The sequence below is a fragment of the Camelus dromedarius genome, chromosome 5, assembly GCF_036321535.1.
Source record: "Camelus dromedarius isolate mCamDro1 chromosome 5, mCamDro1.pat, whole genome shotgun sequence".
NCBI classification, from domain to species: Eukaryota; Metazoa; Chordata; class Mammalia; order Artiodactyla; family Camelidae; genus Camelus; species Camelus dromedarius.
The window spans coordinates 84,745,211-84,762,957 of NC_087440.1; the positions used below are offsets into that span (position 1 = coordinate 84,745,211).

Genomic DNA, 17,747 nt, shown 5'->3' on the forward strand with positions numbered 1-17,747 from the left:
TCATCTTGGGGGTTATCCCCCTGAGTTCCTGCTGCCTGGATCTCCAGGGCTGCCCTGAGCCCCTGTCCTCTCTGAGCCTAGGTGGTTCTTCTTCTCCTTCTCTTCTCCTTCTCCTTCTCCTTCACCTTCTTCTCCTTCTCTTCTCCTTCTCCTTCTCCTTCACCTTCTTCACCTTCTCCTTCTCCCCCTCCTCCTCCTCCTCCTCCTCCTCCTCCTCCTCCTCCTCCTCCTCCTCCTCCTTCTTCTTCTTCTTCTTCTTCTTCTTCTTCTTCTTCTTCTTCTTCTTCTTCTTCTTCTTCTTCTTCTTCTTCTTCTTCTTCTTCTTCTTCTTCTTCTTCTTCTTCTTCTTCTTCTTCTTCTTTTATTTTTTCTGGTGGGTGGTGGTATTTAGGTTTATTTAATTATTTTAATGGAATGAGATCAAACCTGGGACCTTACGCATGCTAAGCATGTACTCTACCACTGAGCTATACCCTCCCCACCAGCCTTTCCTCTGATTCTAAGTAATCCCTCATGGCTTTCCACTGATGTCCTCTGCCCAGGGTAGCCCTGTCAGTTTCTGTTGCAGGCAACCGGAGATCCTGGCTGATATACCCTGGTCCCTGTTGGCAGCTTCTCCAGACACATCCCAAACCATTCCCATTCTGACCTTCACCTTCTGCTTTTAAGGATCTGCCTACGGTTCTCCCAGTCCATGCCTGTTACTTTGTGCCTCTGAACCTTCATCCCTGCCGTTCCTTCTGCCAGGAATGCCCTTCCCACCTTACTTCTTCTTGCTCATTCTTATCCTCAAGAACCACCTCAGACATTGTCACTCTGGAGGGACTTCCTCTAACCCTCCTCCCCACCCCATTCCACCCCCAGACTCTGACCCCCTGGGCAGATCCACACCCTGGGCTTCTCTCCCTCTGCGCCAGCTTTCCCTTTTCTGAACCCAAAGCCAGAACCAGGCCCTGCCCACCTTCATTTCTTGGTTGGTCTCAACAAATGTTTGATGGGCTCCAGGACCATAGAGGGGCAGACAGACCTTCTCAGGGACTCCCCGGCCAAGTAGGATCAAATCCATTGCCCACTGATGGGGTGAGGAGGGGAACTGCTAAGTGAGAGATGGGGGAATTGTCCAAGAATAACAGTGAGCCCAGTTTCTCTGGATTAGCCGTTGTCCCAGCCTTAGTCAGAGCCCCAGCCCCTGCCCCAGCTCCAGCCACAGACCTGACCTCACATCCCACCATCAGCCTCAACCCTGTTTCCGTCCCTGCATAGGCCCCAATCCCTGCCCCTGCCCCAGCCCCTGCCGCCACCTCTGCCCTCACTGCAGGCCCTCCCCACCCAGCATCCTTTCCCAACCCCCCTGAGGCTATGACTTCCCAGGCTGCCCTCTGCAGAGGCCCTGAGAAAGGCCTGGTCAGCTGGTTGGACAGTGAATGGAGCGGGGATATCGGGGTGGGCCCCAGGCCCAGCTTCCCCCAGTGGCACAGGCCCAGCAGCTCCAACACCAGGTAACAGGGCCGAGCCACAGGCAGGAGCAGGGACAGGGCCCAGGGTTAGGTCCCGAAGGCTCCTTCAGTTTCCCCCTCCCCTGCCCTGGGCCAGGCTTTGTCCTGAGCCACGGGCAGGGCTGAGCCCTCCATGGTGGCTGAGTGTCCTAGCTGGGGAAGTGCCCGAGCTATAGCTACCCAAAATCAGATAAGAGGAGGTAAGAGGGGGAGTCCCAGGACAAGCCAGTGGGATTTGGGAAACTCACAAAATGGGAACATCAAGAAAGACCCCCACCTTGATCTTTGACCAAGATGACCAGCCTAGAAAGAAAGGCAAACATAGCCCACGTCTTCCCTGGGGTCACCAGTGCTTCTCCACCCCTTCTCCTTGGAACTGAACCAGGGGGCAGGGTGCGGAGGGCCACAGGACCGTGGGGAATCGAGCCCTGCACCCCCAGGTGGATCCTACAATGGACATGCTGTGAAGATAGGAGCCAGCATTGTGATGTCACAGGCTGGCTGTGACTTTGTGCTCCTGGAGCTGTCGGGTGAGTCAATGGTCCCCTTCCTCCTCCCCGTGCTCACATCCCCATGCCGGATGCTCAGAGCTGGAAAGGCTGACCGTGCAGCCCTCACTTTCTCTCCCTGGTCCTCTCACGTGCTGGGGCTGGCCCGGCGGATGGCCAATGAACAGCACTTAGCGAGACTTTCTTCTTTTGGCCACAATGAGCAACCAGGCTTAGGCGAGTGGCCCGGGAACTCTTTGCCACACTGTGTTGAAACTACCTGTTAACTAGGCCACCTTCCCAGCTTGACCATGAGCTTATTCAAAGTGTCTGTCTTGGCTCCCAATCTGGCTGGATAAGCTCTGTAGAAGCTCAGAGTATATGGTGTCAGTTAAATGCGTAACAGAGTGGAGGGGTGGGTAGGTAGAGGCAGATTGCTAAGTGCCTTCTCCCTGTGCAGGCCACTCTCTGAACCAGCCCCAGCTCTGACCTTAGGACTCTTTCCTGAATGCTCCTGGAAGCCAGCATAGGTTAGAAGTCCCAGGCATCTTGGTGTCCTTGAGACTTGATGCCACTGCAGAATGGCACATTTGATCCCTCCAGAGCTGGGGGCACAGCTCAGAGGTCCCATATTTTGGATTTAATGAAACCCAAGTCCAAATCCAGTCCCATTGTATGTCCTTGAGCTGGTCACAGGGGCCCCCTCTGAACCTCTGTTTCCTTTTCTATGAAGTTGGAATGTAACCTGGCTTCTGAGGACGGTCAGGAGGCTCAGAAGAGAAAACTGTGGCCTTGACTGTTGCTGCGGCCACTCGTCCTCTTCCTGCCTGGCCCATGTGGCCCTCATCGTCCAGTGCAGCCTGAGGTAGTGAGGGGCAATGCCGACGGCTGTGGACAGTGGCCAGAGGGCTGGCCCAAGCAATACCAGTGACAAGGACAGGGACCTGCAGGTGCTGTTCCAGGAACTCTGCCAGCTCCAGGCAAAGTATGAGTTGTCCTGGGCCCCACTGTGCCTTCTGCCTCAGCCCCAGTGCCACTGCAGTGGGCTAAGTGGCTGGGACTGAGCAAAACTGCCTGAAGAGACTGGGCCAGGAAATAGACAGGGAGGGGAGTGATGCCTGGGGGTAAATCAGGAGGGGCAGCTGATCTGCGAGTGGTGAGGAGGACAGGGCCTTAGCTCCCACCCTTTGACCTCAGACCTTGGGCCAGTCTCAGACCCTGCGCAAGCTTAGTCTCCCATCATGAAGGCAGGGCTGTGGGTGGCCTTCCCTGCACCTGTCAGCTCAGCCTCTCCAAAATTAACCTGCGGGGTTGCCACCCTGGTTCCGAGTGGAAACCCTGGGTCCTTGTCCTCTGGGAAGGCCTTCAATTTCAGGCTGCCCACAAAAGCCTGAATTAGACGCAGAAAGATGTGCCTATGAGCAATTTTATGGAGAAAACTTCCAACCCGTCCATCAGAGCCACACAGGGCTTCCCAATCCCAGTAAGGTTTAGCACCATGGTGTTTGCCGGGAAGGCATTTCCCCCTGCTTTTTCAGGACTGCATGGATGGGGAAATGGGGCCTGAGATGCAGAGTGGCTTGCCCTGGGACACTCAGCAGTCACTCAGATACCCACCACAGCCCTGTCCCACTCTGCCCTTTGCCCTTGACTGTTGACCTTGAATGGGCCCAGGGCAGGCAGCCTACTAGAGACTCATCTTGCTTAGTGATGCCGCTTGACAGTCAAGCATGGCTGGGCTGCAGCGCATGGCCATCCCCCTCTGGGAGCTGCTGCGGCCCCCACCTCAGACTGAGTGCTTATGATGTACAGGGCACCCCAGGCCCAGTCCCTGCCAGCCTTGAAGAAGGGTCTGGTTACCCCTGTCACAGATGGGCCACCCAGGCACAGAGAGGTGAAGCACCTGGCCGGGTCACCAGCTGCTGGGAGCTTAGGCCTTCTACCACCTGCTCAGCCTCCAGGAGAAGCTCTGTAGACCCCACACTAGAAAAACCTGGCCTTGCCCTCCCAGGGGCCCCTTCCTCGTGGCCTGACCACAGGCATCAGTTTGACCTGTCTGTGGCTCAGTTTACTCAGCAGTAGAATGGGGTGGAGACTCAAGTCAGTGGCCCACTGATGGGGAGAGTGGCTGGCCCAGTGTGGGTCCATTCATAGAGGGTGGTCCCCACAAGGGGTCACAACCCGGGAGCCTCCAAACCACGTTCTCATGCCTGGCTCTCACCAGCACCGAAATGTCTCTACAGGCAGAGGAGGCTGAAGAGGGAGGTGGAGAAGCACAAGCGTTTTGAAGATTATCTGATCAAGGTCCTTGAGAAAATCCCCAAGGGTACGTATGTAGCTTCCTCAGAAGGTCTGTCCTCTCTGCGGCTGCCTCCCAGCCTCGGCCCAGGGGCACGTGTGACCTTACTGAGCCTCGAGCTCGCCTGCAGGGTGGGTGGTGGAGCCGGCCTCGCACCAGTGGCCAGGCCTGCGGCAAGTTCTCAGCACCTCGGTTTCCTTCTCTGCACGGTGGGAATAGCAACTGTTCCGGGGACGGGATGAACTCAGCTCGTGAGCAAGCAGCTCGGCGCCGACTGGCACCCAGTAAATGCCGGCTGTTACTGATTCCTCGTGTGTCTTCAGTTTTGCTGTTAGGAACTAAAATTACACAGACATCTGAAATGGGTTTTTGTGTTTTATCATAACTGGTACCAGAATCCATTGTTATCAGTGCTGAAAACTTGAGAGGAAAGGCAAGGGGAAACAAACATATGTGTTTTTATTTTTAGTATCATTATTATTATCTCAGCATCATCACTAATAAAAATAACTATTGCTGTTGATGAAATATTTACTCTGTGCTAGGCTCTTTAGTAAATCTTTCTTTCCTCTCCTTATGAGCTTCTGACAAGTGTGTTATCCAGGCTCAGAGACATTAAGGGACTTGCCCAAGGTTGCCCCGCCAGGAAGTGGTGGGGCTGGGTCTCAGACTCCGGTCTATCTGATTTCATAGCCACGGGGCTAAGTGCTCTGGAGCTGCAGGAGCCCCAGTGACTTTGCCCTGGAGATCAGGGAAGACTTCATGGAGGAGGTGGCCTCTCAGGTGGCCCAAATGAGTTCAGCAAAAGGGAACAGCATTGCAGACAGAGAGAACAGCGCAAATGTAGGCTGGAGCCATGGCCCTGCGTGGTGGGTTTGGGAATGGTGAGTTCCAGTGTGCTGGGGCGCCAGAATCCGGCAGAGGATGCTGGGAGGTGAGATTGGAAGGTTGAGTAGCACCAAAGAGCCTTGATCACCAAGCCAAGGAAGGGGGTAGGGCCCCGGGTCACACACAGGGCTTGAAACAGACCCAGCACCCAAGGCTGCTTCTAGCAGCCTCCTAGTTTGGGGCCTTCCTAGTCCAGTGATTCCACCCTGTTCAACCCATCCAAAATGAATACCCACCAAAACTGGGGACCTCCTCACTCAGTTCAGCAGTGATCCCTGTCCTCTTCCTGCAGGCTCCCCCCTAACAGCAGTTTCTCTTGGGGGGCAGTCTCCTGCCTCACTGGGCAGCCTAGATCCAGAATCCCCATTCTCAGCCCTGAGGTGGCCTTTCAAGTGTTGATGCTTCTTTTGAAGAGATGGGTGTTGGGTGATGGGGCCAGGCATCTGCTGGACCAGTTCTGCTGTTTTGGAGTGAGCCTTGCGTGGACTGCCTGCGCCTCTCAACTTCAGGGTCCTGGAGCAACAGCAGAAGCCCCACCCGCCTTATTAGCATCACGGCAAGGGGCAGGTGAGGGCGGGGCATCCTGTGCCCGCCCATCCTGCCTCGACGCTGTCCCCATAGGCGACAACCAAGGGGAGGAGCCAGAGGGAGCCCTGGTGGAGGCCATGGTGGAGCACTACGGGAGGCTCTTCACAGTCAGCCAGGACGTCCAGAAGCATGTGCAGGCCTTCTCCAGGATGAGCCAGGCGGTCCACCAGAGCCTGGCGTCTCTAGAGGAGGGCCACAGGGCTCTTATCCCGGTAACAGCTGCCTGAAACCTGGCCCCTTCCCCTTGACCCAGGGAATCCCTTCCTCTGCACCCCGGTGGTGGGGGGGGGACAGAGGGGAAGCAGGGGTGGGCTGCGGGGGAGGGGCTGTCACTCCAGAGCCTTGTTGTGTACCCCTTTCCCTCCCCTTCTGCTGGCTGACTCGGGGTTTCTCCTGAGGGAGGCTCAACTTATGCTTAAGAGGTGTTCCTGGCAGAAAAGCCAGGAGATCTGGATTCGGACAGACTGGGGTTCAAATTCCAGCTCAGCTTCTGACTAGCTGACTGACCCTGGGCAAGTCTGTACCTTTTCTGAGCCTCCGTTTCTTCCTCTGTCAAGTGAGGGCAACGCAGCCTAGCTAGTAGGTGGTTGTGAGTAAGTGCCCCAAGAAGTTATCCTATTTGGTTCATCTTTTAATAAGTTGAATATTCGCCAGGAGGGATGGGCATTCTGTGCAGAAGAAACTGCCTTGGCAAAGTCATGGCAGGATGAATTTTTGTGCGGCAGCTGAGACCTGGAGACACGGAGGGGACGGGGACATAAGAGGAAGGGGACTTGGAGAGGAAGGCTGACAGGTGCGTTGATTCTTGCAAAGGACCATGGCATGGTGTTTGCAGCGAGTCTCTGCCCCCTAGTGGCACCACTGAAATTCTACACCATTTAGTGCCTTTTTTCCTTCATGGGCCGAGTGCCGGTGAGAAGCACTTAATAAGCTTGATCTCATTTAAATCTCACCCCAGCACCTGGAGGTAGGTGCTTCTATTCCTAGAGCTGAGACTAGAGGAGGTGAGTGAGGTGAGTGTGCAAAGTGCACGGTTGGATCCCAACTGCGTTTAAATTTTTTATATTTTGTTCATCATGGATTTTTTTTGCCTTAACTTTGATTTTTTTTAAACATTGCATTAAAATATTATTTCTATTAATTCTGAGTTAAACGTTAGTCCCAGGCGTGCTACTCCTCTCATTTTCTAAGTAAGGGAACTAGGGCTCAGAGACAGGAGGACATGTGTATATCCTGTGTCCTCCAAACACAGCCCATGGGGCCTGGCGGGGAGTGAGCCCCTCAGGCCTGGGCCGCAGGTCTTCACAGCCTTGCTCCCCCCAGGTCCTCCCAACAGCCCCTGTGACTGAAAGGGTCCAGACTGGTGGCTCTGGTTACAGTGAGGAAAATGGGGCTCTGGGGCTGAGCTGGGATTCAAACCCAGTCGGCTTGGACATGACCTTTCCTGCATCCCTGGTGCTTTGGATGCCCCTGACCACCTGGAACGTTCCCCTTCTCCATCTGCATCATTGCTCAGACCGCCCTGAGTGGTGAGCTCGTCGGGACCGGGACCAGTCCCAGGGCAGACGGTGCGGGAGGATTGGCTGCATCGAGGTGACCCAACCCCTCTCGCCACAGAGCCTCAAGATCCAGCTGTGCCAGCTGCAGAGGAGGTGTCACCGCAAGCAGGAGCAGTGGCAGCCGCTGGAACGTGGTGTCACCTACCAGAAGGACACGGGCAGCTGTAATGTGAGTCCAGTCTGCTGGCTGGGGGCTGCCATCTCCTCAATAATCATCGGCCCCCAACACACACCCACACCCACACACACCCACTTACCCCTCCCTGCTGGCTGCTAGCGTTCAAAGGGCTTCTCTCAAATGAGGCAGATGCTGTTACTTCGCAGGTGGGAGAACTGAGGCCACTGATAGTTAAGGACCGAGCTCTACCAAGAGAACCAGCTGGGATCCCCAGTCCAGTCCCAGAACCTAGCATGTGCACTTGTAAATACTGGCTGATTCTTATTCATACCTATTTCACAGATGAGAAGAGTGATGCTCAGAAGGAACAAGTCAGGGCTGAAGTCAGGGGCCAGGATTGCTGGGCTTAATCCATTGAGCTGCTTCATACTGGCCTTAGGATTGTGGACCAGTTACCCTTCAGACCCCCGGGTGCTTCCCATACCACAGCCTGGGCTCCTTCGGCCCCAGGGGCTGCTGGGAGGACACGGGGGAGCGAGGCCTGGCACACAAGGCTGCGCCTTTCACATGGGCAGGGTGCAGTCAGCAAATGTGGGACCTTCTTAGGCTCCGTGGGCTTCTAGTTTGAAAGTCATGAGGGTTGGGGTCTGTGGGCTGCTGAAGGTTGAGGGAGGGCGCTGGATTGGCCACAGTTTATAGAGCCCTTTCTGGGTCTTTCTCTTTAAGGTGGAAAGCAAGGCTGCTGCAGCTGATCACAGCCCTGAGGGCCTGCAGTCAAGCCCGCCCTCCTCCACGCCCTCTTCTGGCCCCTTCCCTGGGTGTAGACCACAGATGTCCCCAGCCGGGAGGACCCTCTGGAAAGTTAGTCGGTCCAGTGTCCTCCTTTGCAGGGAAGGATGCTCTGGCCCCGAGGAGGGTGGGGACTCATCCAAGCCCCTTTGGGTGTGGAGCACAGACCAGGATGAGAAGGGGGATCCTGGCTCCAGGAGGCTGCTCTGGCCTGAGGGAGCTGGGGACAGGGGGTGGGGGATTCTGGGAGAGGGCCTGAGCCTTCTCATCCTGCAGAACCAGCTGCTCAACCACATGCAAGTGGCCATCAACCACATGGCCCAGCAGTGCTGCTCCCCTGCCCGCGGCATGCCCAAGAGCATGGGCCTCTTCTCCAAGCTCAACCTGATCCAGGTGAGGGCTTCCGCTGCCCCAGGCTCGCCTCCCACCTGAGCCTGTCCTGCTTCGCTGCCCTATCAGCCCCTCCCTCCGCAGCTGCCTGGCCCCCGTGTGGGTGCAGTTGGGTGTCAGGGTCTCTTTTAGCTTCTGGACAAACCTGTAATGAGCATCAATTGGGTGCAGGGTCAGAGGGCTGTAAAGGAACTCACTCCTGCCCTGCCTGGTCTTAATGTGTAGCCCCATCCCGGCACATCACACATGCACACACACACACACACACACACACACTGGGTGTACACTCACGTGGGAGCTCAGCATACCCTACATGAAACATACACTGATACACCTGCAAACAAACACACCAAGATGCACACAGATGTGTTTCCACGTTTACACCAGAAGGGGCATTTCAGGGACTGAGGGAGCCTCTGTGTGGGGTCCTCATTTTTAACTTCAGACTCTCATCAAGTCCACTGAGCTTCCCCTTCTCACTGGGCAGGTCCCCACCAGGACCAAACCCCTAGCAGTCATAATTCTAGTGCTGCAGTAATGCAGGACATGGGATCAGATCAGCTTCCACCAACAACAGCATCTCTGGTTTATCTGTAATATTCGCTTTACTGAGACAAAATTCACATACCCTAACATGTACCCTTTTAAAGTGCACACTTCAGCGTTTTCGGTACAGTCAGAATTGCACAACCATCATTAGTGTCTAACCCCTGAATCTTTTCATCACCTCCCCAGAATACATTCTATATCTGGCCTCTTTCACTTTGCATAATGGCTTCCAGTTTCACTCATATGGTAGCATGACTCATACGTCCTTCCTTCTTATGACTGAATAATATTCCATTGTATGGATGGACCACATTTTGTTTATCCATTCATCAACTGATGGACATTTGGGTTGTTTTCCCTTTAAGGCTATCTGAATAATGCCACTATGAACAGTTGTGCCCATGTCTTTGTGTGGACATATCTTTTCAGTTATCCTGGGTACATACTTCGGAGTGGCATTTCTGAGTCATGCGGTAACTCTATGTTTAACATTTTGAGGAACTGCCAAACTGTTTTCCAAAGTGGCTGCGTAATTTTGCAATCCTATGGTCAAAGTATGAGGGTTCCAATTTCTCCACATCCTTGTCAACACTTGGTATTGTCTGTCATTTGTAATCTAGTCATCCTAGTGGTTGTGAAGTGGTCTCTCATTGTGATTTGCATTTCGCTGGTGATCCTTTCTTGTATTTATTGGCCATTTGTGTATCTTCATTGGAGATATGTCTATTCAGACCCTTTGCCCAATTTTTAATTGGATTGTTTGTCTCTTTATTGTAAAGTTCTAAATATCCTTTATATATTCTGGATACAAGTTTCTTATCAAATAAGTGATTTGAAAATATTTTCTCTCACTCTGTAGGTTGTCTTTTCACTTTGATGGTGTCTTTTTAAAACACAAAGATTTCAATTTTGATGAAACCTAATTTATAAATTTTTATTTTGGTTACTTGAGCTTTAGAAATCATTTCCAAGAAATTATTGCTTAATCCAGGATCATGAAGATTTACACCTAAGTCTTCTTAGAAAGTTTATAGTTTTTGTTCCAGTATGTCATTTTATAATCCATTTTAGTTTATGTATATGGTATAATACAGGGGGTCCAAATTCATTTTTGCATGAAGATACTCAGTTGTCTTTGATACCATTTGCTGAAAAACTACTCTTTCCTCATTGAATTATCTCCTCATCCTTGTCAAAAATCAACTGACTGTATATGTGAAGGTTTATTTCTGGACTCTCAGTACCGCACTATCTTGATTATTGCAGGTTTGTAGTAAGTTCTGTCATTGGGAAGTGAGTCTTCCAGCCTTGGTCTTCCTTTCTGAGGTTGTTTGACTGTTGTAACAGCATGTCTGGCATCGTGAGTGGAAGTTCAGTGCCCGGGTGGGTTTCAGGCCCGGCATGACCCAAGGCTCAGTAGCACCACGAGGACCCATCATTTCCACCTGCTCCTGTCTGCCGTCTTCAGCACTGGCTCCATCCTAAATCATAACTTGCTTCCTCATTGGAGGCAGGTTCAGTGGAGTTGTTCAAACTCAGGATTCTTAGCGCCTCTGGGACACCGCGGGGCAAGTCCCCAGTCCAGTGTTGTCCAGCAGAGACCGTCAGCCATGAGCAAGGCTGCATCTCATCCGAGAAGAACTTCTCACGAGAATCTCACAGGCAGTGTCAGGGGCACCCTGCTCCGCGGCTCAGCTCCGGGGGCCCCATTCACACTGAGCGCTGCGTAGTCAGCATCCCCTGGGGCATAGCTCCTTCATGTTGTGATACGAGTGATGAACGTATGAGTCTGGGCATATTTGTCTAAATAGTACATTCATTTCATCTTCTTCCCAAGAAAAAGAAAGAAATTACCCAGTGATGTCAGGGGGTCCCAAAGATCTCCCTCCACAATCACTCCGTCAAGACTTAGAGTCACCCTCATGGCTCAGCATTGTGCTGGGGAAAGAGTTGGAGGTGGGGGCAGGTAAAGGTCACCTGGCCCATAAGAAATGAATGCCCCTCAGAGAGGGAGCCTGGGGCAGACAGGGTGGGCTTCTTGGAAGAAGCAGTGAGAAGAGGCAGGCAACCACATTCAGAAAGCCACACAAGGACTGGACTCTGAATCATCCAGCTCTGCCACTGCTGGGCTGTGTTGCTTCAGGCAAGTCATCTAACCTCTCTGAGCCTCAGTATGCTCATTTGCCAATTGGCATTGATACAACATTCTTCGCAGGGCCCTTGTGAAAGCTAAAGGAGATGCAAGCCAACTTTTGATGGTGCTCTGGTCCCTAGGAAGTGGTGTTCAGGGGCCAGAGCACAGGCAGGTGAGAGAGATTTCTTTTTCCTCCCAGGAATTTATGTTGGACAAAATGGAGACTGTGAAGTTTATCTCACTGCTCAAGGGACCCAGAGCGTGCTGGTCAGGGGACAATCCCAAGGACCAGGGCCTCAGAAGGTACCCCAGACCCTTCAGGAAATATTCAAAGAGTCAAGATTCGATCCCCAGAACCCCCTTTCCCAGAACCCAGATTTCAGAATGCTCCAGCCTGTACTGACACAGCCCGCGACCATGCAACCCTGCCAGCATCACGACCATCTCCTTACCTGCGTGGCCCCCTTTATTCATCGCCAGCGCTCCAAAGTGGGTAGGAGCCAGCCTGCGGGCAGAGAGAGGGCAGCCAGGATCCTGGGGCCAGCTGGGGTTGTGGGGATGCTGTTTCCCGCGTTGGGGGATTGGCAGGGGTCAAGGTGAGGTCTGTCTGGTACTGTGGGGGAAAGAGAGAGGGAGGTTCCTGAGGCAGCAGCCGGGTGGGAAGTCCAAGGGGGAAGACCTGCACCCAGAAGCCGGGGCTGCAATTCTCACTGTCCCCAGTGGGATCGTCTGAGACCAAGGAGCTTTGGATACATGCCCGTCTATTGGGAATGCCCGAGTCACAGGAACTCTCACAAAGAGCCACCTGGAGCTATGGGAGGCATGGAGCTGGCCTTGCCCACACTAGACTGGGGGCACTCAGTTTGTAGAGGGGCATCTCACCACTGGCTCCCAGAAACTGAATACCAGTCAGTGCCTTCTGCCCACCTGAGGGTCCCAGAGCTGCCTGGAGTGCTACTGTCAGGGGGAGTTGGGTAAGGCAAAGTCCCTTTCTGGGCTGGTGTGAATTTGGTGCAAGGATGTCTAAGGGAGTCCCCTGTCCAGTCTGACACTGGAAATGTCTGCGTGGATGGCACTGGCCTGGTGTTACTGAGACGCTGGGGTAAGAATCATCCTAGCAACCCCCGCAGGCTGAGAAGGATTCACCTCTGGGAGTCTGCTGACGTTAACTGATTCAGGGACAAGTTGAAAGTTCAGAGCAGCTGGCTTTCAGGGCAACTGGTTTGTGGCGAACAGTGGCAAGTCAACAAATGAACTTTCAAAGAGAAGTTTCAGAAAGGATGCTGCTGTTCCTTCAACGGACACTGAAGGTCTGCCGTATTCCAGGTGCCGCTGGGAGAGGGGGTAGGAGGTTCGGAGGGAAGGAGGGTGGGGGATTGAATAGCACTTGGCCACTGACTTCATTAGGGAAGCCAAACATGATAAAGAAGGTTAGGTCAGGTCTTAAGAGCAGTTTAAAGAAAGTGGGATCTGAGAAGCATCATTTCTAGTTTCCAATTTCTCAGGTCTCTGGAGCAAAGAGGGTGCTTTGGAACCCAGGTAGGGCTTGAGTCACATTTCAGAAAGGAGAGGTTGGGGGAGGGCTAGAGAAAGTGAGGGAAACACCGGGGAGGGCTTCCAGCTTGGCTGGAGTACAAAGAACCCGAGGGGCAAGTCTGAGAAGGTGTGCTGGGGAGCCACCGGGCGTCCCCAAGGCCAGGCTCGGAAGTTTGGACTTTGGTCTGGGGGGTCACACACAGGGGTGGCTTAGTCCATGCTGGCTGCTGTAACAGAATACCATACACCGGGTGGCTTAGCAACAGCTCTTTATTTCTCATCATTCTGGAGGCTGAAGTCCAAGACCAAGGCACCAGCAGGTGTCTGGTAAAAGCCCACCTCCTGGCTCACATGGTGGAAGGGGCGAGGAAGCCCTCTGGGGTCTCTTTTATAGGGACGCTAATCCCATTTGTGAGGGCTCCGCCCTCATGACCTAATCACCTCTAAGAGGCTCCCCCACCTCTTAACAGCGTCACACTGCGGGTTAGAATTTCAACATGTGAATTTGGGGGAGACAGAACATTCAGTTCAGACCACAGTCATTCTTCTCTATTTGCATTCTCTCCCCACAACATCCATTTTACAAAGAGATCTGAAGTATCCCATTAATCTCCTTGGAGTGTGGGGGCACACGTTAGGCCAAGGATTCTTAGATCTGAACATTCCTCGGAAAGCTTGTTACAACAGAGTGAGGGCCCACCCTTATCTGATCCAGCGGGCCTGGGGTGGCCAGGCTTTAGAATCTGCATTTCCAACAAGTTCCCAGGTGATGCTGATGCTTCTAGTCCCACGGCCCCACTTTGAGAACTGCTGCTTTGGAGTCATGGCAAATTCCCAAATGCCTGAGCTGGGTTCTGTTCCACCTGGAGCACCGACTCCCCCTGCCTGGACTCCAGGCCCCATCAGCACTGTGGGCACCTGACATTCTGGGAGGGCTGCCTGTACCCCATCTGACCTGCTGAAGGTGCTGGATATAACACCTCCTTAGGGACCCAGAGCACCATTCTCTGGCTTTGTGGCTTTGCCCACTAGGGGTCTGTGAACAGCTGTTGTCATTCTGTCCCCTGCCATCTGCCTGTTGTGCATTTGTAGGTCTAGTTCAGATGTTTGATCACCCTCCTTGGGGAGGAGGAATATCAGAACAGATGCCTGGTGTGGCAGTGACCTGGCCATTAATCTAAGTTTGCAGTGAGCCTCCTAGTCTTTTAGGAGCTCCCAGTCTCCCCTGGGTGGGGCTTGGGTCATAAAATTGACAAATGGGCACTACGCTCAGGGGCGCTGCTCTCTCCGGCCGCTGGCATGTGCTGAACCCTGGGGGTCATCCTTGCTGGGCTTTTTTGTCACACAGCTCTCTCAGCCCTGCCCCTGTGCTTTAAAGCACTCCCCTCCTGGGTTCCATATGAGCTGGAGAAAGGCCTTTGAGTGTATTTGGAGGGGAAAAGCTGGAAATACCATTTCATCTGACTGCTCATCCAGACCCTGAGACCCCAAGACACTAGGAGGCCTAGGGCTTGGACACTTTCTGAGACTGAGAGCTCATTACCTGACATCTAATTCCAGCTTTAATTTTCTTCAAGTGTGAGAAAAGCCTTCCTACACATCATTTGGGAAGAGCTGGGTTATTAGCTAATGGCTGGTGCTGAGAAAATTGCCTGTTTGGCAGGAAAATCAAATTATGTCCTTTTTCCACACCGTATTCTGTGGTATATTCCAGTTCCTTTGAGTGGTGGTTTCCCAACTTTAATGTTTATTAAAATCGCCTGTGACACTTGCTAAACAGGGCTTATTCTCAAAAATTCTGATTCTGGCATGAGACCCCCAACCCCAATCTGGATTTTCAATAAGCATTCCAGATGGTTCCGATGCCGACTAGTCTCTGATTACAGCGTGTGAAACACTGGGTTTCTCAGTGTCAAAGAGAGGAAAACCTGCTCCTCATTTACTTGGTCTTGAATCGGGAAGAACTTTAGAAGCATGGACGCAATAGTGCATCTACCTCAGAGCACAGCAAAATATCTAAAGACAATAAATGGAGAGAAATGATGAGAAATTTGAAAATGAGCCAATGTTTTTGATACTCGAAAAACTCTTACGAAGTAAAAAAAATCGATGTCAATTGTTCATTTCAGCAAATCACAAAATAAAAATGGCCTATAAACATGAAAACTATTTCGCCTCACTAAAAATTTACATCATGTCATTTCTGCCCATCAGAAAATTTTTAGCAAATACACGAATGCGTGTAAGACAGGCCCTTCAACACTGAGACGTTTGCATAAACTCTCTGGAAAGCAATTTGATAAGAAGGAGGTCTCAAGAGGCTTAAATTTTTTTGTCTTTTGGCTCAGTGATTCTTAGATCAAGAAATTTATGTTAATAAAACCAGAGCTATTTGGTTCAAAATGACAGAAAGCCCAACTTGGCTTAAACTCAACTTGGCTTAAGCCCGAAAGAATGAATTAGCTTATAAAACAGAAAGACCAGGGATTCCAGAGCTTCAGGAACAGCTTGATCAGGAGCTCAATGTCAACAGAATCCAGAAATGCATGGGTGTATTTCTGTGCTCCTACATCTTGGCTTCAGTGTAAATAGGATGGCTGCCTACAAGCACAGTCCTGCATCCTTTAAAGTTGAGGTTAGAGGAAAAGGGAGAATGTCTCTTCCCAGTAAACCCTGGCAAGTCCCAGAGTTTACTCTGATTGGATCACCTTGGGTCAGGTGCCTCTCTCTAAACAAATTCCTGATTGGCCAGGCCTAAGCTCCCTGTTCTTCCTGAACGAATCTCTGCAACCGTGGGAGATTCCCTACTCTGATTCCCAGGCTTGGGTCAAATTTTTGTTTGAGTTTTAGTGAGGTGTCTTCCATGGCTAGAGACCAACCACATGAATTGAAAGAAGGGGACAGATGGTTCCCCCAAAGGGAAATCAGGCTACTGTCATCACAGGGAGGTGGGACCTGGCACTGGGCAAGCATGGGCCAGAAACGCCCATTACAATGCAGAAACTGTGTCTGTACAAAGATGCCCACCAATTGTCACTTACAGTTACCCAGTTGTAAACAACCTCAGTATCTCAGACGAAGAGTCCAATAAATGATGCAAAACTTCATGATCTTATGATTCTGCAGCTATTAAATTACGTTTTCAAAAATATTTGATGTAAGGAAAACTGTCTATAGGGTATAAAGTTAAGTGGAAAAAGCAAGGATTTTTTTAAAAAGTTGAATGTAAATCCAATTTAGTAAAAATTATATATGTAAAAAAAAGGGAATATATGTAAGGGACCAAAGCAGTGCTTCTAAAGTGGGAGGACGCTGACCCTGGGATCAGGGCGGCAGATTGAATTTCGGTCCCAAGTCTCCACCCGCCTGTGGTGGCATCTACAGAAGTTCAAGCTCTTGCCAGGGGCTCCTGGTGGGCAAAGTATTCATCTCCACCTCTTAACTTTGGGTTGGCTATGTGACTTGCTTTGGCCAATGGGATGTTAGTGGATTATGACACAAGCAAAGGCTTACAACTTATTGTGCAGTAGGATTTATGTGCCCCTGGGAGTCCCCTGGTTGCAGGGGGATGAGAGCCACTTGGAGCAGACACAGACCTTACCTGCAGCTTGGATCCACCAACATCATTCAATCCTCAGCCAACCCACAGACCCCTGAGTGCACAATAAATGCTTATAATTGTAAACCAGTGAAGTTGGAGGTTGTTTGTTATGCAGTATTACAGCAATAGCTGTCAGATACACCCACACATTTCTGCAGATTCCATATTCTCTCCAACCCAAGAATCACCATCGTGTGTGGATCTGATCCACCTGCTGGGCATGAATTGTGTTCCTGAAGAATGCTGAGATGTAGAAAAGGGATAAAGAACTCTGTTCTGCGTTAACAGTAGTGAGCCATGGATTGTAGGATTCTAATTTTTAATTTTCTTCTTTATATTTATATATATTTTCCAAAGTTTGTGGAATAAGCATGGTTAACTTTTATAACCAGAGGAGGGGGAAAAGCTATTCAAAAATTGGAAAACAAAATTGGAAACCAGCTCTTCATGGCATCTCATTGATCCTAACCTTTTACGTCTCCAAGAACAAAGCTAATTGTCAAGTCCTTCACCCACAGAATTGTCTTCAAGTCTCTGAAGACAGGGTCCTTGGCCCCTGCACATTGTCTTTTCTCCAAAGTTTGGCAACTCTGGTTTCTTGATTGTGGCTCTGCTTTTTGAATGGGTCCCACTGGTCTCTTGCCTTAAAATGTGGTGTGTCCCAATCTGAGTTGAGGTAAGGAAGCCGGCCAGACAGCGATAACGGAAAACACCTGGAAGAGGCTTCCCTGCCATGGCCCCAGCTGCAAAGGTGCTAGGCATTCCTGCCTTCACTCCCAGCCCCTCACCCTGGGGCGTCATGCTCTGCCCAGCCCTGCTCTCCACCCAGGAACAGCCGGGCTACTTCGAGGCTTGTGCTCAAGGCTGTAAATGCTGGCCAGTCCATGGGAACATCTCAACATCTTCAAACCCGAACCCACCTGGCACCAGCATGTTTCTCTTACTAGGTGTCTTCAGAAGATGCTGCACTGTTTCCATGCCCTGCAGTACAAAAGCTTGCTCGCTCGACCTGGCTGCAAGCTGCCAGGAAGCCCAGCCCTGGGTCTCCAGCTGCTCTCCAGCACTGTGGAAGGGGAGACGTGAAGCTAGAGCTGCATCTCCCTTACCCCTAACTCTCCGTACCTAGCCAGGACCTGGCACAGTGCAGGTGTTCAGTGTTGGACGAGCAGGGATGTGTGAGTAAATGGAGAGAGCTGGGCTCCTGATGGCTCTACCCAGGGTGAGAACTTCCAGATATGGTACCAGAATGCTGTTTACGGGGCATTGTTCCTCACTGGGTCCTCCCCACAACCCGGGAGCTAGAGAGTGGCAG

The 17,747-nt window shown here is 51.7% G+C and overlaps 1 protein-coding gene across 1 annotated transcript; it reads left to right on the forward strand.

The window, feature by feature from the left end:
- Positions 1-208: 208 nt before the first annotated feature.
- On the forward strand, positions 209-16,570 carry CCDC197 (coiled-coil domain containing 197). The gene is made up of 7 exons (XM_064486376.1): positions 209-2,969; positions 4,228-4,507; positions 5,681-5,738; positions 5,793-5,971; positions 7,377-7,487; positions 8,502-8,618; positions 11,498-16,570. Exons 1-7 carry the CDS (start codon positions 2,863-2,865, stop codon positions 11,699-11,701), a joined length of 1,056 nt encoding a protein of 351 aa, XP_064342446.1. The 5' UTR covers positions 209-2,862; the 3' UTR covers positions 11,702-16,570.
- The last annotated feature ends 1,177 nt before the right edge of the window (positions 16,571-17,747 follow it).